Raw genomic sequence first — 19,732 nt, forward strand, 5'->3', positions numbered from 1 at the left:
GACTGGAAAAGAGTCAGTTGGCAGCTCTGGGATGAGAACTGGATGTTTCTGGGATGATCCCAGGTCACAGTTCCACAGTTCCCAGGTCCTCAGTTTGGGAGCAGAATCGATTTTAAAGCCAAAATAAACAGCCTTGGAATTTCTTTTTCCAGTTTGGATCCATCCAGAGCGATGAGGGAAACCTTGACACTTCCAGCTGGAACTTCCACATGCTCAGAGCCTCTGGTTCTGAGGGAATTTCTGGCTGTTCCCTGTCAGGATTAGCAAAATATTATTTTGTATTTATTAGTAATTATTGAACTACTAAATTATTGCATATTAAATATTAAAGATTAATTATTATTATTAAATTGTTATTTATTGTTTAGTAATGGTGCTGTGCTGAGGCAGAAATCAGCTTTTTTTCCACGCTGTCCTTAGGTTCATTAAATCCAGGAGGGTACTAATTAATCTCCCAGATTTTTAATTGTCATCATTAATAAAGGCTCGTAAAATCCGGCTTGCTCTGCTTAGCTCTTCCAGTTATCCCACGGGATCATGAGCCATGGGATCCAGAGTGGGAATAAATCCTGATCAAAGCCAATCTTGGCTGATCAAAGAATTAATTCCCACTTTTCTGATTTGGTGGGAGAAGCTCCTGAGTGTGATGGAGGTTTGGGAGCCACTGGGGTGGTTTGGCCGGGAATGAGACTTTCTCTGGGAGCAGGGATGCAAACAGACCCGGAGAAGTCGACTCTTTGGGATAAAATCGGGATTTTGCTGCCCTGGTAATCCATTAATCCATAATTGACTAACTGGGAGTGCACGTGGAGCCCGTGGGAGCGGTGGGATGTGGGTGTGGAATCCATTCCAAGGATTCCATGGATGAACTCCTGGGCTTGGGTTTTCCTTCCCTAAGGTGGGAACTCCAGGAAGAGCCCCTGTCCTCCCTCCCCTCCCCCTTCCCCTGCCGCAGCTCTGGAAGTTTCCCAAAATTCCCCAAATCCTGGTTGCCTCCCATTCATTGAGCCAAGGAAATTTTGGAGCAGCAAAATCTGCATCCCAAATCCTCCTCTGGCACCGGGATGGTCTCTCCCCATGGATCACTCCAGGATTTTTTGTGTCCCTGTGCCAACCCTGCCCATGCCATGCCATGCCATGCCATGCCATGCCATGCCATGCCATGCCATCCCATCCCATCCCATCCCATCCCATCCCATCCCTTTTCCTAATCCCATAACTTCCATCCCTGCTACTGCTGCTTTCCTGCCCATCTCATCCCGTTTTGTCCTCACTCATCCAGATCTAGGTCAATCATTCCACTTCTTAATGGAATTTTTGCCATGAATAATTAACTTTTTCCCCCTGCAAAGAGCCCTTCACTGTGTGTGGATCCATAGGGAATTGTCCTGTGTCTTCCCTTTGGTTTTTTCCTGTTAAACTTCCCTGTCCAGCCCTAAATGGGTCATTCTGGTGGCTGAGCCAAGGTTCCAAGGGGAACCGTCCTTCCAGGCCTCCAGGAAAGCTGGAAAACCTCCTTGGTGCTGCTGAAGCCCCAGAGATGCTCCGTATCCCAGAGATCTCCATGGAAAAGCAGCTCCGTGACTGAACAAACCCTTCCCATGCCCATTTTCCCCTTTTTCCTTCATTATGTGTTACATCCATCAATATTTCCCAATTTCATCTGATTCCAGCCCGTTTTCCAGAGGCAGGGAGGGCAGGAAAAGCGGGAAATGATGGAATGGGGACTGTCCCCGTGGCTCAGTTCTCACTGCCGCTCCTTCTCCTCCCTGCCTGCCCATCTTCCTCTCTCTCCCCTTTTTTTTCCAATCCCAAATTTTCTTGGAGCCCTCCTCTCCTTTCCAGGCACATTCCTGGGTGAGTTCAGAATCCCGGGATGGCCAGGGAGGTGGCAGCTTCCATGTATTCCTGGAGACTTTTAAAAGCCCCGCGTTTTGTTTTGTTTTCTTTGTTTTCTTTGGTTTTGGTTTTTTTTGGTTTTTGTTTTGCTTTTCCTTCTCTCCCGCTGATTCCAGCCCGAGGGATCACGGAAACCACTCCCAGCTTCATGTATCCCTACGGAACTTCCAGCAGCCAGATGGTGCTCCGAGGGGTGGATCTCCTGCTGGAATGCATCGCCTCCGGAGTGTACGTACCACAGAGAGGGCGATTCCCGGCAATTCCCGGCGGGATCAGGGCACGGAATCACCCCTGGACTGGGAAAAAGGGATCTTTCCCTCCTTTTTAATTGTTAACAACACTCCCATAACCTGCTCGATGAGCCAACGGAAGAGCTGAGGTTTCCAGGTGTTTTCAGATCTTTGTCCAAGGAGAATTCCTCGCTGGGCTGTCCTAAAGTTTGGGAATTTCCCTGGAGCTCCTCACCGTGTGGTGGGGGAGGACATTTGTGCCCCCCAGAAGTGTCCTGGGCTTGTGGCCCTGCCCACACCAGCAGACCATGGTCAGGGATAGGCTTGGAGGTCCTTTCCATCCCAAACCATTCCAGAATTCCATGATCCTGCATTCCCAAGAGGAGAAAGTGCTCCTGACCAGCTGGGAATGCTCAGGGCCATGGTTTAGGGGTGGTGGTGGGAAGGAGGGTGGGATGGAGGATGGTGGGAAGGAGGGTGGCCCAACAGCTGGATCAGAGCTTCTCCCTGTGGTTGAGGGCTCCCAGGGGTGGGAATTTTACTGTTATTTAGGAAAAACAACTCTTTACTTGGGAATCATTCCCTTGTCTTCGGAAACGCTCTGATCTGCTCCCCTCTCCTCAGACCAGCACCGGACATCATGTGGTACAAGAAAGGGGGAGAGCTCCCAGTGGGCAAAACCAAGCTGGAAAACTTCAACAAGGCCCTGCGCATCTCCAACGTGTCCGAGGAGGACTCCGGGGAATATTTCTGCCTGGCCTCCAACAAGATGGGCAGCATCCGCCACACGATCTCGGTGAGAGTGAAGGGTACGTCACCTTTACCTTCCCTCTTTGGGCCTGCCCGCCTGGAGCCAGGAGGGGACGTTCATGGAATGCTGGGAGGGCCTTTCCCTGGGGGGTGCGTCTGTGTTGTGTCCATGTGCTTCAGGGAACCATGGAAGGGGTTGGGTTGGAAGGGAGCTTAAAGTTCATCCAGTGCCACAGGCAGGGACAGCTTCCACTATCCCAGGTTTCTCCAAGCTGGCCTTGGCCACTTCCAGGGATGGGGCAGCCACAGCTTCTCTGGGAATTTCATCCCAGCCCCTCCCCATCCTCCCAAGCAAGGATTCCTTCCCGATATCCCATCTAAATCCTCCCTTTTTCATTCTTCAAACGGCCCCAAAAGCAGCGGGAGACGGGATCTCACTGATAGCAATGGTGGTGGGTGTGTGTGGCCAAGGAGAGGGAAAGGGGCCTCCCCACCTTCACCGCATCCCGGGAAACTCGCTTGGAGTTTCCGTTGCCTTCCTCCCGCAGGGAGCGTTGGAGGGAGATTTTGGGGGTGGTGCTGCTGTCCCTGGGTCACTGGGGTGGGGCTGTTTTCCAGCTGCTCCCTACTGGCTGGATGAGCCAGAGAACCTGATCCTGGCCCCCGGCGAGGACGGCAGGCTCGTGTGCCGGGCCAACGGGAACCCCAAACCATCCATCCAGTGGCTGGTGAACGGAGAGCCCATTGAAGGTGAGTGAGGGACAGACTGGGCCTGCTACTCCAAAATCCCAGCCAAAATCCCACCAAAACCCCAGCCAAGCATCTCCTGGCTGAGCACCAGCCAGAGCTGCTGGTGGGGTGCAGCATCCATATGAACCCTCAACTTGTCTGGGATGAGCCCAGTTCACCCAGTGGCTCCCAGTTGTGGCTGTGGAGCTCACGCACCATGGCCAGGTTTGAACTGGGCTGAGCTGGGAAGGTGCTCCATGATATTATGGGGTGGATTTTCCCTTGGAATCGAATTTAAGGAGCTCTCCCTGTTTTGAAGCGTCTCCCCCCAACCTGAGCAGGGAGGTGGCCGGGGATACCATCGTGTTCCGGGACACGCAGATCGGCAGCAGCGCCGTGTACCAGTGCAACGCGTCCAACGAGCACGGCTACCTGCTGGCCAACGCCTTCGTCAGCGTGCTGGGTGAGCCTGAGGGAATGGGAGCATCCAAAGCTCCAATTTCCATGGAATCCAAGGATGGCTTGGGCTGGAAAGGACCTTAAAGCTCAGCTCAAAGCTCAGCTCAAAAGGCTGGATGTGCCATAGTCCAGCTGACAAAGTGGTGTTGGGTTGTAGGTTGGACTCGATGATCTTAAAGGTCTTTTCCAACCTTTTTCCAACTGGTTTGATTCTGGGATTCATCTAAAATTCCACCCTCTTGCCATGGATGTGGGCTAGAACCTTCCACCATCCCAGGTTACGCCAGCCTGACCTTGGACACTTCCAGGGGTGGGGCAGCCACGGTTTCTCTGGGAATTCCATCCCAGCCCCTTCCCACCCTCACAGCCAGGACTTCCTCCCCAATATCCCATCTAAACTCTCCTATTTTAGTTTAAAATCATTCCCCTTTACCCTATTACCATATTCCCGTGTAAAATTCACTCTTCCTGGTTTTTCCTGCCCCCTTTTCCCTGCAGAAGTTTTCCATGGGTTTTCCTGTTTGCTGCTCTGAGGGAATGCACAAAGGCACCCAGGCTTTGGAGCAGGAATCCATTGCCATGGATTCAAGCCAGGCAAAGGCTGAGCAAATCCAGGGATATGAGTCATAAAACGAGGCTGGATGGAGAGGGAAGGGGAGGTGGGTGGGAATGGAGAAGCTCTACTGGGTTTTGAAAGTGCCAGTAGGAAAAATGAACCAAAAAACCCCAGGAAAATGGCTGAAAGGGCTGGAAAGGAGGAGCAGAGGCCATTTTTTCTCCTCCATGGCTGGAATTTTGGCTGTTGGCAGATGTTGCCCCCCAGATGCTGGGCCCCCGTTACCAGCTGATCAAGGTGATCCAGAACAACAGGACCCGCCTGGATTGTCCTTTCTTCGGGTCCCCCATCCCCACCCTGCGCTGGTAAGAGCCAGATCCCATCCTGCTCCATCCCGAGGGGTGGGAAAGGGGGGTTTCCTGCTTTTCCTTCCCTTCCAACAGTACTTTGTGGTGTTGGGAGGTTTAAGAACGGCCAGGGGAACACGCTGGATGGAGGCAACTACAAAGCCCACGAGAACGGGAGCTTGGAGATGTTCATGGCTCGGAAGGAGGACCAGGGAATCTACACCTGTGTGGCCACCAGCATCCTGGGGAAAGCTGAGGCCCAGGTCCGCCTGGAGGTCAAAGGTAGGGGCACGAAGGGCCCAAAATCTTGGAATTTCTGGAAGTAGCAGTAGGAATAGTCGAGGTTAAAATCTTGGATCTTCTGGAAGTTGCAGCAGGAGTAACCCTTGAGGTGAAGGGGGTTGGCTGTAGCGGCTCTGATCTTCCAGCAGGTCGGAGCTGGGAGTCTGAAAATGGTGGAGATTCCATTTTAATGTTGGGAAGAACCAGGGCTGGGGATCGTGGAAGGGTTTGGGGTGGTTGTCGGGCTGGGAGATGCCATCAGCAACGCAAACACCGACCCCAAGTGTTCCTCGGGGTTAGCTGAGGGCAATAAAACCTTTTCAGGATTGTTTTTACCCCGCTCAGCAAATCTGGCTGCTGACTCCAAAAAATGGGTTGTTTTTTTAAAGACTCAGCACAAATTAGTGACTTATTAAATTAATGTATTTGTTCAAAGCTGGACGGACACCCCTCTCGTTCTTCCCAAGCAACCCCGCTCTCCGCTGAGTCCCTGAGCCAAGCCCCAGTGTTTTGGGACACGACCCTTTGTGACCCTGTGCAGACCCCACTGGGATCATGAGGGGACCCGAAGAATTTGGGACATAACCCTTGACCTCTTGCAGACCCTCTCAAGGTTGTGACAGAACCTGAGGAGTTTGGGGTGTGACCTTTTGCTTGTGACCCCATACAGACCCCACCAGGATTGTGAGGGGACCCGAGGACCTGGTGGTCAAACGGGGCACCATGCCCCGGCTCCACTGCCGCGTCAAGCACGACCCCACGCTCCGGCTCACGGTCACCTGGCTCAAGGACGATGCCCCCCTGTCCCTGGGGAACAGGTCTGTGCCCAAAAATTCCGTGGGTTTCTCTCCCAGGATTGTTGGATTTTTAGCAGAACATTCCAGGAGTCCCCAGGGATAAATATTGTGTTCCCACCTAAGCAACATTTGATGGTTTTGACACTTTTAATCTCGCCAGCTCCCTCCAGCAATTCCAGCTGATTTATCAGTAAATCCCGATTTTGCTGCAGGTTTTATTCCCGGATATTTTAAGACTTCTTGATAAAACCTGGGAGTTCATAACGAGCCTCTCCAAAATTAATGTTCCTCTGCTGTGCCTGGCACAGCTTTAATTTCCTTTCCATACCTGACTCCCCTTTCTTGTGATCTGATCCCAGGGCACGAACCCGGGGTTGGCTGTTGTCCTAAAAATGTGATTATTCCCCAGATACACCCCAAGGCATGTGATTCCTTAGGAAATGAGCTTTCCCAGAATAACCCAGCACATCCTTAGCTGATAAAACCTCCAGACCGGAGACGTTCTCCTGCTCTGGTTGGGTTTCCAGCCGGATTCTGTCAGGGAACATCCGGCCCTCAACGCTGCTTCCTGAATATGTTGGGGCAGAGTTTTGGGATGTTGTTTCCTTGAAGGATGAAGAAGGAAGAGGATGGTCTGACGATCTTTGGCGTGGCTGAGAAGGACCAGGGTGATTACACGTGCGTGGCCAGCACGGAGCTGGACAAGGACTCGGCCAAGGCCTATCTCACCGTGCTGGGTAAAGCCCTCCTGACCCCACAGCTGAGTGCTTGGCTTTGAGCAGGACACCCCCACCTCGAGGTCAGGCTGGAAGGGGTGTCTGGGCTCCAGGATTGTTCCCTGGATGCTCAGGGAGGTGCTGGCAGAGCAGGGGTCGGCACTGAGGTGATGTCGAAGAAAGTCATATTAGAGAGCAAAAAATGGAAAAGAATTGTTCTTGCACACAACCCAAACTATCCCCAGGTGGATGCTGAAGCTCCATGAGAACAGTCCGAAATTTGGGAGTGAATTTAATGGGGTGTTGGGGTGCTGAGCAATGGGATTGGGGTTGGTCCTGGCCCCTTCATGTGTCCCCTTTGCAGCACAGGGAGGAACAAATTTCACCCCATTCCCCATTTGTGCCACTGCGAGCTCTGCTTGGCAAACAGGGATTTACCATCCTCTGGCCATCTCAGATTCCTGGGAATGCCACAACCTGCCAGTGCCCCTCCACAGCTGGAATAGGAATCCCAAATCCCAAATAATTCCCCTGAGCTTGATTTATTTCCCCTCCCTCCCCCTAATGGCTCATTAACCCCACATCAGGCTGATACTTCCCTTTTGCTGTCAACTACAAGTGTGGATAGAGCATGGAGCTCTCTGGGGGATGGATATTCCTGCTCTGCTTCCCAAACCGGATCAATTCCCGCTGAAATGTGGAACTTTTATGTTTGCCAGGTGCTCCTTTGGCCACCCAAGCTTAAACTAACCCGGTTAACAAGCACTGTCTTACCTTGCAGCTAATCGCTTGAGAGATTTTACCAAAGGTAATCGTCACTCGTTCCTCACCTTCCTTTTATTTTCCACCTTGGTTTTGGTTTTCCCGCAACAATAACTCCATGAGAAGAGGGTGGCAGCTGGAAAAATTGGGTGTTGATGCTTCCAAGATGTCCTTGAAGGAGATAAAACTCCAAGTCCTGCCCGAGTTGTCCTTGAAGGAGCTGAAGCTCCAAGTCCTGCCCGAGTTGTCCTTGAAGGAGATGAAGCTCCAAGTCCTGCCCGAGTTGTCCTTGAAGGAGCTGATTTTTTCAAATCCTGTCCAAGCTGTCCTTGAAAGCCCATCCAGATGGGTAGAGAGGTCCTGTGCCACCACGTTTTGTGTCCTGTGGTGGCAGTTCCTGAGTGCAGGAATCACTTTAGCTGTACTTGAAAACGATGAGCTCCTGATGGGAGGAAAGAACCAGGATTGGCTTGAATCCCTTAATTTTTACTTGGAATTTGTTCCTTTTATTGCATGGGCTGGTTCTTGTGACCAGATGAGGAAACCAGAATTGTGCCCAGGCAGTTTCTAACAAATTTATGTTTCCATTGAGGTTTTGTGTCCTTTCCCTGCTGTTCATTTGCATTTCCCTCTGTAAGGTCACAAATCCCCCTAAACCAGCACCTGGTGCTTCCTCCACCAGGTATTTTTTTGGGAAAGGCAGGATTTTTCCTGGGAAAGGCAGGATTTCCAGGCAGGGCACAGTCAGAAACGACCACATTTCTATTTTAAAATCACCGTGATCCCCCAAAGAGCTGCAGGACGTGGATTGTGCCCTGGAACACGTCCTGCCACCGGGCTGGGAGAGGTGATGGGAACTGGGACTCGCTCCTGGGACAATTCCAGCCTCATTTATCCCATTCCAACAGAACGACCTGACCAGCCCCGGGACTTGGAGCTGACAGACCTGGCCGAAAGGAGCGTGCGGCTGACGTGGATCCCTGGCGATGACAACAACAGCCCCATCACAGGTCTGTCCCCTGTCCCCAAAATCCCTGTCCCCCTCCTCCTCCCCAGTGACGGATAATCTCTTCCCAACCAAACCCTTCACCCACCTCTCCCTGCTCTTCCCAGACTACATTGTCCAGTTTGAGGAGGACCGCTTCCAGCCGGGAGTGTGGCACAACCACTCCAGGTATCCCGGGAGCGTCAACTCGGCCCTGCTGAGGCTCTCTCCGTACGTGAATTACCAGTTCCGGGTGATCGCCGTCAACGACGTGGGCAGCAGCGTGCCCAGCGTGCCCTCCGAGCGCTACCAGACCAACGGGGCACGTGAGTCCTTTCTTCCCAGTCTTTTTGTCCTTGGAATCCACCACTCTCCATGGAGGCACTTCCTCAATCCCAGAAATAGGTTGGCACAGGCTGTGGTGGAATTTTCTGTATGGAATTCTCACGCCTGTGGATGATGTCTTTCAGAGCAGCAAAACTCAGAGATTTATACAAAAGTCACTTGTTCGTTAAAGGAAAACCTGGTTTTCCTTCTTTTCCTTAAAGGGAAGTTTCCTAAAGGAATTCTTTCAGTCCTTTCAGACTACGGGAAGCTCAGAAATCTGTAGGAAAATCAGACTCAAGTGCAAATATTAATTACTGTCCACTGTTAAAGCTGATGGATGCTGTGGGGGTGGGCAGGTCCTGGCACAGGTTATCCAAAAAAACCATGGCTGTCCTATCCCTGGAATTGTCCCCAGCCGGGTTGGACGGGACTTGCAACAGCCTGGGATAGGGTAAGGTGTCCCTGCCCATGGCAGGAGGTGGGACTGGGGCATTGTGAGATCCCTTCCCACCCAAATTCCATGATAAAGGAATGAAACGAGCTCCAATCCATAACCGACTCAGGGCTTGAATTTGTCTGCCCAGTGCTTTGTGGGAGAATATTTGGGAAAATTCCACCCGAGGAATTCACAGGAATCTCAGCAGTTCTGCTGCATTTCTTCCTTTACCCATTCCAGGGAGATTTCTGCAGGATCTGCTGGCATCTAGTGTTGGCTCCCCACAGTGCCCGCTGTGTTTGAGGCTCGAAGCGACAAGCTCTGCTCCCTCCACAATGGTTCCCTTTCAAAGATTTAGGACATTTAGGGAACAAAAAAGAGCCTCCTAAATAAATGGCCTGGTTTTCCAGAGGACTGGGAGTCTCGTGTCCTGTTAACCTGAATGAGAACTTCTGGAAAAATCAGGCCATTAACTTCTGCCTTGGAAGGACTTTTGGCTTGCGGGGTTTTAAGCTCTCAGCAGTTGTTTTTTGACATTGAAAAATTCTTTTTTTTTTTGGTTTTCAATGTGAATTTCAGGTCCTGAAATAAATCCAACAGGAGTTCAAGGGGCAGGGACCCAGAAAAACAACATGGAGATAACGTGGACCGTGAGTTCTTCTTGGATGCCTTTTGGGATGGAGTGGGATGATGAGGGGGAGGGAGTTCAGAGTGAGACAGGGCAGGGATAGACGGGATATTGGGAAGGAATTCCTCCCTGAGAGGGTGGGGAGGGGCTGGGATGGAATTCCCAGAGAATCCGTGGCTGCTCCATCCCTGGAAGTGTCCAAGGCCAGATTGGAGCAACCTGTGATGGTGGAAGGTGTCCCTGCCCCGTGGCAGGAGTGGGATGGGATGGGATTTCAGGTCCCTTCCAACCCAAACCATTCCATGATGAAATTAGAAGACATCAAAAAAAGGCTAGGTTTAGTGCCTAGAACAAGGTCTGGGATAAAAAGAATAATTCAGAAAATTAAAAATAAAATAAGTTAAAGATGTGACACCCAAAGACACCGGATTCCAGATTGAGCTTCCGGAGGATGCTCCGAGAGTCGATTCCTTGAGGATTTATGGAGCATCTCCTGCTTTGCTTCTTGCACCAGCAGGTGTCAGCCACAAACCAGGGATGAGCTGAGAGGAGGGTTGGAATGGCAGTGGGAATAGAGACGGGACTATGGGGATAATAGATATGGAATATTTCTTGTATAATTCTACATTAGGTACATATTTGATTTATTTTATGTAATATATAGATGAGGAATCTGAGCTAGTGGAAATGTCCCTGCTCATTGAAGAGGCTTGGAATTTAAATCCCTTTCAACCCAAACCATTCCAGGAATAAAATCCTGGATTCTGTGAATAAAATGCCCTGGTCCTGCCATGGCTCTGGAGGACACGAGAGTTCTGCCTCTCCTTGGGAACAGAACCTTGCTCTCCTTTGGGATTCGCTGATGGAGCCTGAAATGAGACCCCGAGTGCTGAGCAGAACTTTTGGATCTCCACAGCGGAGAAATCCAATTGTTTTTTTTTTTTTCTCCTTCTCACTTTCCCTTCTCTGTTTCGCTCCACCAAAGCCTCTGAATGCAACTCAGGCTTATGGGCCCAACCTCAGGTACATCGTGAGGTGGCGGCGGCGGGACCCGCGCGGGAGTTGGTACAACGAGACCGTGCGGAGCGCCCGGCACGTGGTGTGGAACACCCCCATCTACGTCCCCTACGAGATCAAGGTGCAGGCCGAGAATGACTTCGGCAGAGCCCCGGAGCCCGAAACCTACATCGGATATTCCGGGGAGGATTGTGAGTATTCCTCGGCCGCAGGTGGGATTTCAGGGATGATCCCATGCCAGGGCACCTGGGCAGCTCCTGTGTCCAGAATATGGGCGGGGCACTGCGGGATTTGGGACAAAAATCCGGTTTCAGGTTGGACAAGGCTTGGAGGACCTGGATAGTGGAAGGTGTCCCTGCCCAAGGCCAGCTGGGATGATGGACAATTCCAACTAAAAATAAGGAAATGAGGTGGTTTTTGCAACTTTGGGGTCCAGCTTTGGGCCAGGTGAGGCAGGAAAGGGTTGGATGTACTGGGATCCTTCACCTGGAGAGGGAGCTGAGCCAGAGTCCTTCCCTGCTGCAGGAATTCCTGCTTTTAGCTGGATCAGGAATGTTCTCCTGATGGCCGGAGGAGTGAAATTGGATTTATTTTCTTCCCACGGAAGAGGGCGGAGCTGTCGTGGGGCTGCTGCTCATGGGATTTGTGATGGGAGAAGCATGGCCAGGGGTGCCCGTGTGTCCATCCGAGCTCCAGGGTAATTCCAGGTTCCTAAAGACCACTCTGCTTTATCCCTGCCCGCCCAGATCCCAAGGCTGCACCCACGGATGTCAGGATCAGAGTCTTAAACAGCACCGCCATATCTCTGACCTGGACCCGGGTGCACCTGGACACCATCCAGGGACAGCTCAAGGAGTACAGAGTGAGCAAATCCCGAATTCCCCAATCCCAAATCCCCGCCCTGGCACTGACCATTAACCCAGCTAAACCTCCTAAAATTCCCAGCTGGCTCCCAGGGATGGAGCTGCTGCATGTGGGGATGACAGAAAACTTCCCTGTGGTCACCAGGAACCTTTGGATGTGAGGCAGCACCAAGGATTTGCTCTTCGGGGTGTCAGGATGGGGTTGGGGATGTCTCCTGTTGCTTCCTTCGGGCTTGGCTGCAGGATTTGGGATGCTCCAAGAAAACAGGGAGGGATTGGGATGGCTTTGTCCATGGAGGCTCTGAGGGAATGACCCCAACCCAGTCAGATTTTGTGTCATCCCCAAAATACCGACAGCGGTTTTTACTGACCAACAACCCCTGCAAAGCCTAAACCCACGGTCGGGACTAACTGGGCACTAAAGCCAGCATGGATCTGGGTTTTTCCGGGTCTTTCCAGGCTTATATTTAGTATTTAATATTTGCTGCTGATGCACAGAGGATGGAGCCGTTCAAACCAAGCCAAACCCTGAGCAGGGCCCTTCCCTCGGCGTTAAAACATTCCCAAAACCTTGTGTCCAGCAAAGAATCCCAGCATTCCAAATCCGATCGTTCGCTCGCTCTCCTTTTCCCGATTCTGGGGGATTTTCTGAAAGGATTCTTATTTCTCTGCGAAATAGGATTTGCAGTCGAGGGTTTCAATAGGAGATTTCCTAAATTTAGGTGCTTTTTTCATGCCTGGGTGTGTCCCACCTTTCCTTGTCCACCACTACCCCGAGTGGAAAAGGGAGAACCACTCGGTTTTTAATTCTTGGCAATTAGGAACAGTTTTAGTCCGAGCTCAGAGGTTTTGGGAAGCTCTTAACCCCCTGCTCAGCCTCTTCCTCAGGTAACACCCCCGATTTTCCTCGTGGAGCTTCACTAATTCCTCTAAAAACTTCCACAGCCTTAAGCCGCTCTTAAAGGCAAAACTCTGCTTTTTAACGTCTAAAAATCCCAAAAACCCGCGGTTAAACGGGAAAAAGCTTCACCTGGCCTGCGTGTTTCTTGAAGGCCTATTTCTGGAGAGACAGCAGCTTGCTGAAGAACCTGTGGGTCTCCAAAAAACGGCAATTTGTGAGTTTTCCTGGAGACCGCAACCGGGGCACCGTGTCCCGGCTGTTCCCTTACAGCAACTACAAGCTGGAGATGGTGGTCACCAACGGCCGAGGGGACGGGCCCCGCAGCGAAATGAAGGAATTCCCCACCCCTGAAGGAGGTACGTTCCCACAGGGAATTTTTTCCCGCTGGGAAAGGTTTAGGTTGAGCAGCTCCGGGGAGCTGAGCCACAGCCGGGGAGAGATTTTAGCTGAGCATCACCCAGGCGCCGTTGCTGGCGGTGACATCACTGAAGCCACACCTGGAGTTGGCTCCTGACCCCATCGGCATTCCCAGAATTCCCAGAATTCAGGTGCTCTGGACGCCTCGGCCAAGAAGATTTTGGGCTGAACAAGAGAAAAATTTGCAAAAGCCTTTCCTGGGCCCAGCTCCGTGCCCTTGATTTGCTGCCCGAGCTGCAAATGTCCCCGAGCCGCGGTTTGGGGACGTGGATGGATCCATCCTGGAAAAGGCAGGAAAACCTTCCCAGGACCTTCAGGAAGGACATCCCTGATTCCTCTGCCAGGCTTTTGAGGCAAGAGCACCTCGTTCTTGTGTCAAGGATGAACTCGAGGGTTTAATTTTGTCACTGGCACAGGAGCTATTTATAGACACGCCGATAATTCCGTGTTGGAGCTGCAATTCCAGCGGCTGGAAGTGACTTTTCCTACAGCGCAGGAGGGGATTCAGGCACACAAGGTCGCAAAAACGCAAGAAAAGATTTGCAATTCTTTCTCAAAATATTTTGGGGTCCCCCCTTTTCTCTTCCTCTCCATCCCATCTTGGCATCTCTCAGTGCTGCCTCTTCCTTCACAATTCCTTGGAAAAAAATCCCCTTTTTTTAAGGATTAATTATTATTCTGTGGATAATTGAGGTTGTTTCCGAAGAAAGGCTTCAATTCCTGTAGGTTTTGCAGGCAGGGGCACTGTGACCCCGTTTCTGGGGGATTTGGGGTGGCTTTGGACATTTGGGGCGACAATAAAGACATGTGGGTGGCATTAATTAATAATTACGGTGGATTTTACTCTGATCACACAGAAAATGTGGATTTTTATTTTTCCTACACCACCAAGCCCTTTTATCGACCCAAACTGACATTGAGGAGGCTGAAGGATATCCTGAACAACTAAAAATAAACCCCGAGCTCTCCGATCTCTCTTCCCCCGGTTAAGACACCGCAATTAGGAGGAAATCAGGAGAATAATTTAACTCCAGGCCGGATAATTCTTCCCTTCCTTCCTTCAGTAGTGATAATCCCAAATATTCCTTAGGGTGAGGAGCAGTGGGCAGCAGCTCCCTGTGGGAGATCTCTGGAATTCCATTTCCCAGCGATTCTTTGGGATAAGAGAAGCCACTTTTGGGGGTTCTAAGAGAGGAATCTTTGGGATGAAAATATTGGGATGGGTGGGGGGTCTAAAGAAGGTCAGGAAATTTGGCTCCAAGAGGAGAAGTGGGGCTGGAGTTAAGAGAAGACTCTGGGATACTTTTTGTTCTTCTAAGAGAGAAATTTTTGGGATCAAAACATTGGGATGGATGGTGGGGGGGGGGGGGGAGGGGGGTAAGGAAAGCTGTGAAATTTGGGTCCAACACGCTGAAATGGGGCTGGAGTGAAAAGAAGTTTTTGGGATACTTTTGATGGTTCTAAGCGAGAAATTTTGGGGGTGAAAACCTTGGGATGGGAGGGGGGTGTAAGGAAGACCAGGACATTTGGGTCCAACAGGAGAAGCGTGGCTGGAGTTGCATCCCAGCTCTGCTTCCGTGGCCTTGCTGGAGGATCCCGCGGGATTGGGATCGTACCAGAGCTGCTCTGCTTTTCCTCCCCGCTGAAAATTCCCATCAGGCTCCTGGTTTTTGGGATAAATCCTTGTGCGATCCACTTGGGGTGTGCCTGTTTTGGAGTCCAGCCCGTGGCGGGTGCAGCAGCGCGAGGTTCGTTACCCTGTGCATGTTCTCTCCTCTCTCCCCTCTCGTTCCCGCTCCCCTCCAAGTGCCCAGCTCCCCCAGGTACCTGCGGATCCGGCAGCCCAACCTGGAAATCATCAACCTGGAGTGGGATCACCCTGAGCATCCCAACGGGGTCATCACGGGATACACCCTCCAATACAAGCCCTGTACGTCCCACGTTCTCCTCGCGGTGATCAGTCAGGGAATTCTTCCCTTCCCGCTTTTTCCCAGGGCAGGGAGATCCATGAGGAGCTGGAGACTTCCATGGTGGGAAAAACTGGTGTTAGGAGGGGTCCTGGACATCTGCAGGGGGGGTGGTGGGGGCTCAGCAGCTCCCCAGAATCAATTTTGGAGGGAAAATCAGCTGGATCTTGGATTTTGGAAGATTTTAGGTGCAGCCTGAGGTGTTTTTGTGCTCACCCCAACACAATTTGGGTGAGGTGATACCCAGAACCTGAACGTCCCGGAGCCTTCTCTGCCCACCTGAATGTCCCCCCAGCAGGTCCCTGGCCAGGCTGTCCCCAAGCGCCCCAAAACGGGCATGTTCAAGAGCAGCAACCACTCTGAGCCCCACAGTGACCCCACAGTGACCCCACAGATCCTCCAGGGGCTGAAGGATGAGCTGGAGACCCCAGGAATTCCCGACCCCAGGCTGAGCCCAGCATTTCCTGCCTTCCCTCCGCAGTTAACGGGTCACGGATGGGCCGGACGGTGGTGGAGAACCTGTCCCCCAACCAGACAAGGTTCACCCTGCAGAGGTCAGACCCCATCTCCCGCTACCGCTTCGTGCTCCGCGCCCGCACCCAGGTGGGAGAGGGAGAGGCCCTGACGGAGGAGTCGCCGGCGCTGCTGGATGAAGGTAAGGGCAGCAGCCAGCTCTGCCGAGGGGACAGGGGGTGACAGGATGTGCCAAACCCAAAAATGGCACCGTGGCAGGTCATAAAACAGCCCAAAAATGGCATCGTGGCAGGCCATGGAATAGCCCAAAAATGGCATCGTGGCAGGCCATAAAACAGCCCAAAAATGGCATCGTGGCAGGCCATGGAATAGCCCAAAAATGGCATCGTGGCAGGCCATGGCAAACCCAAAAATGGCATCATGGCAAGCCATGGCAAACCCAAAAATGGCATCGTGGCAGGCCATGGAACAGCCAAAAATGGAATCAGGGAATCCCAAGAACCAGGAGTGCAGGGCAGCGATGGCTGCACGGATTTCCCTGCAGAGGTGGCCAAATGCTGCAGAAAAAACCCAGCTGAGGTGACCTGGGGACCTTCCTGTGCTCCAGGGAACGTCGTGGCTGTCCCCAAGGGAGGGACATTCCTCGTGTGCCCTGGAGCAGGAGGAAATTGAACAAATTTGTGTTTTTTACCAAAAGAGGGCAGGATTAGATGGGATTCAGGAAGGAATTCTCACTCAGAGGGGTTGGAAGCGCTGGCACAGAGAGGTTGCGGATGCTCCTCCATCCCTGGGAGTGAGCTTGGAGCCATCTGGGATTGTGGAAGTGTCCCTGGGTGGGACTGGATGAGGTTTAAGGTCCTTTCCAACCCCAGCCATTCCATGATTCTGGGATCTCGCTCTCCTCGTGCTGAGGGTGAAGCTCTGATTTGCTCCTCTGTGCGAGCTCAGCCGGGGCAGATTCGGGGGATTTTTGTGTGCAGGGACCTCGGTGCCACCTCCCTGTCACCCCATGGCCATCACCCGACCCTACAAACCTCCAGAGCCCCAATCTCAGCCCCGTAATCAGATAAAATTCCCGCTGTGGAGCATCCATCAAATTTAAGTGGAAGTTCTGGAGCCCTAAGGGAAGCAAGGGCGGCTCTTCCCCCTCTTTAGGCTCGGCTGACGGAGCTGGGATTGAGTTAGAGCTGGGATTTAATGGGGGTTTTGTCTCTTTCGCTCCATCCCCCCATCCCAGCTAATGGCTCTGAGTGGGGAAAGTGATTCCTGCTCGGGTCCAGTGGGAATAAAACCATTCCCGACACCCCTGGGGTGGGATCCAGCAAAATTTATTGGATGGGGAGAAGAGCCAAGGAAAACACGAGAGGGGCCCGGAATTGCTGTAAAAAGGAATTGTGAGAGCTCAGGGGTTGGATTGAAGTTGAAAACTGAATATTTTTGGCTGGTTCACACCCAATTTTCTCCGTTTTTGGACACTACTAACGGAGAGATAAGAGCCAGGACCACCTCGTGGTGTGTCAATGCTAATTGATTTATATCAGCAATTAGCAGGGGGTGCCCAGAGCTGCTGGACAAGGTAAGGAACCCCCTCTGTGGGGTTTGGGGTGAGGATGTGGCAAAGCAAGACAAAGTTTGGCCTTGAAACAGCAAAAAAAAAAAAAAAAGAAAATTGAAGTAATTTCCAGCTAAATCCCAGAAATCTGCCCTCCAAACATGAGGTACAACATGAAATAGGTGAGTTGTGCTCACTTTGATGGCACCTCCTGCCAAGCTGCGGGAAAGACTGGAATTTAAGGTTGGAATTTAAGGAAGAGAAGCAGATTAAGGAAATTAAACCCATTAACGCCTCAGGAGGAGGTTTTCTGCTCGCCAGACTCCTTCAGATGCGGAGTTTAAATCAAATCCCCACACGAGAAAGGAAAAATCGAGGCGAAATTCAGTGTCAAAACCGGTTTTTGTTGGGATTAGACCTAAACACCCGCTTAAATACTCGGCTTAACAACACCACTGGCACCTCGATGGCACCTCCGGCACCTCCCGGGTGTTTAACCTGGATCCTGGCGTGGTTTATCGCGGATTCCCAAATTCCAGGTTGGATTTAATCCCATTTCCCCCCTCTCTCTCTGCTCTCCGGTGACTCCGATTGTGCCAGCGGCGCCTTGGGGTGGTTTGATAAATTCCTGTGTTTTTCTCTTCCCTCTTTCTCTCCCGTTTTCCCGGTTTTTTTCCCTCCCCTCTCTCTGTCCCCGGCGCTGCCTCCGAAGCCACGCCAAGCCCAGGTACCGTACCCGGAGGTAACCGGCATGGGGGCAACGGAGCTTTCCAATTAAGCTGCCAATTAAGCAGAAAAGTTCGTTAAAACCCTTCCAATGGCCACGCCAATTGGGCATTTCAATCATTCCAGGCACGAGGGGACCAGGGCGGCTCCGCAGCGGGGCAGGCGAAGATTAAAAGGTCTCTAAGCCGGGCTTAAAAGCTGGGCAAAAAAAATCTCGTGAAAACCAAACCGCGGTGGCCACGCACCGGGCGAGCCCAAAGGAGAGTCGAGATCCCATTAAAATGGGGTTTTTTCCTATTAAAGAGGGGTTTTTTTCCTATTTGAAGAGGTTTTATTCCCCTATTAAAGAGGGGGATTTTTCTCTATTATAGAGGGGTTTTTCCCTAGTAAAAAGTGTTTATTTCCCTGTTAAAGATGGGGTTTTCCCCCTATTAAAGAGTTTTTCCCTATTAAAGACAGGTTTTTTCCCCTATTAAAGACTTTTTTTCCCCTACTAAAGACTTTTTTTCCTTTTTAAAGACTCTTTTTGCCCTATTAAAGATGAGGTTTTTCCCTGTTAAAGAGGGGTTCTTTTTCCCTATTTAAGAGGGTTTTTCCTCCCTATTAAAGAGGTTTTTTCCCCATGTTAAAGCAGGAATTTTTCCCATTATAGAGGGGTTTTTACCCTATTTGAGAAGTTTTTCCCTATTTAAGAATTTTTTTCCCCTATGACACAGGGTTTTTTTCCCTATTAAAAAGGGTTTTCCCCATTAAACAGGGTTTTTTCCCTATTAAAGAGGGTTTTTTCCCTATTAATGAGGGTTTTTTCCCTATTAATGAGGAGTGCTTCCCTATTAAAGTGGGGGTTTTTTCCCTATTAAAGAGGGGATTTTTTTTCCCTATTAATGGGGGTTTTTTCCCTATTAATGAGGGGTTTTTCCCTATTAAAGAGGGGGTTTTTTCCCTATTAAAGTGGGTTTTTTTCCTATTAATGGGGTTTTTTTTCCCTATTAATGAGGGTTTTTTTTTCCCTATTAATAAGGAGGTTTTTCCCTACTATAGAGATATTTTTCCTTATTAAAGAGAGTTTTTCCCCATTAAAGATTTTTTTTCCCCTATTAAGGAGCTTTTTCCCCCTCTCCCAGAGGATTTTAACCCCAGCTCTGCACGAGCCGCTCTCCCTTTTTAACCCTCACCACCCCCACCCTACAAAACACAGAACATTTCTGGCTCCGTGGGGCCCTTCCAGGACCTGTGGGATCGCAGCTGGAGATTTGGGAGATTTTTAGGATGTGCCCAGAATTCCCTGTGGCTCTCCCAGGGCTTTGTTGCAGGAGATTCCTCCCATTCCCGGTGTCCATTGGAAGGGTTGAGCGGGAATTCGGGGCCTCAGCTGTGCATGTTCTGCATGGAGCCTTCTGCTGGCTTTGCCCTCCTCGCTATTCCCAAAAAACCTGGGAGCAGGGAGAGACCTTTTCCAGCCCCAGGGACAGCTCCTCCTCCTGCCGCTTCCATGGAAAACCCGATCCTGCAACGCCCCAACGCCATTCCGGGTCACCCAGCGAAGGATTCCCACCTCTCACAGACTTGGAAAATCCTGATTTTCCACACCCAACACGCATTTCCCACATTCCAGCGCCACGACAGCTTTTTCCCAGCTCAGGAACTCGGCAATGGCCGAGCCAGGGGGTGCAGCCAGCCCCAAACTCATCCCAAAAAAAGCTTTTTGGGAGCAGCAGCAGCTCCCGATGCCCTGCACCGAGGGCTCCCAACAGGTCCTGCTTTGCCTCTGCACATTCCGAGCAGGAGCAGCTTCCCAGGGAAGGCTTTTCCCGAGGGATACAAGTGCAGGATCCGCTCTCTGCACCTGTAGGATTCGCTTTCCTGCCCCGGGGATGTTCCTTTTCCTTGGATTTTGTTGCAGGGATGTCTC

At 51.4% G+C, this 19,732-nt stretch overlaps 1 protein-coding gene across 34 annotated transcripts in view; it reads left to right on the plus strand.

Annotated features, from left to right (window-relative positions):
* Positions 1-19,732, plus strand: part of NFASC (neurofascin) — a 74,095-nt gene that overhangs the window by 26,140 nt on the left and 28,223 nt on the right. For 14 of the 34 annotated variants that reach the window (XM_048327646.1, XM_048327649.1, XM_048327630.1 and 11 more), the window contains 18 exons: positions 2,016-2,127; positions 2,754-2,938; positions 3,498-3,629; positions 3,928-4,071; positions 4,877-4,988; positions 5,086-5,252; positions 5,923-6,070; positions 6,662-6,786; positions 7,547-7,573; positions 8,436-8,537; positions 8,641-8,838; positions 9,855-9,925; positions 10,889-11,111; positions 11,667-11,782; positions 12,836-13,040; positions 14,909-15,031; positions 15,550-15,723; positions 17,807-17,821. In XM_048327646.1, the coding sequence (XP_048183603.1) occupies positions 2,016-2,127; positions 2,754-2,938; positions 3,498-3,629; positions 3,928-4,071; positions 4,877-4,988; positions 5,086-5,252; positions 5,923-6,070; positions 6,662-6,786; positions 7,547-7,573; positions 8,436-8,537; positions 8,641-8,838; positions 9,855-9,925; positions 10,889-11,111; positions 11,667-11,782; positions 12,836-13,040; positions 14,909-15,031; positions 15,550-15,723; positions 17,807-17,821 (2,379 nt within the window). Of the gene's footprint in view, positions 1-2,015; positions 2,128-2,753; positions 2,939-3,497; positions 3,630-3,927; positions 4,072-4,876; positions 4,989-5,085; positions 5,253-5,922; positions 6,071-6,661; positions 6,787-7,546; positions 7,574-8,435; positions 8,538-8,640; positions 8,839-9,854; positions 9,926-10,888; positions 11,112-11,666; positions 11,783-12,835; positions 13,041-13,225; positions 13,923-14,908; positions 15,032-15,549; positions 15,724-17,802; positions 17,822-19,732 lie in introns of those variants that run through there. The other 20 variants (XM_048327644.1, XM_048327662.1, XM_048327663.1 and 17 more) reach the window with 8 other exon arrangements.

The sequence above is a fragment of the Corvus hawaiiensis genome, chromosome 24 (genome assembly GCF_020740725.1).
Source record: "Corvus hawaiiensis isolate bCorHaw1 chromosome 24, bCorHaw1.pri.cur, whole genome shotgun sequence".
In the NCBI taxonomy this organism is placed as follows: Eukaryota; Metazoa; Chordata; class Aves; order Passeriformes; family Corvidae; genus Corvus; species Corvus hawaiiensis.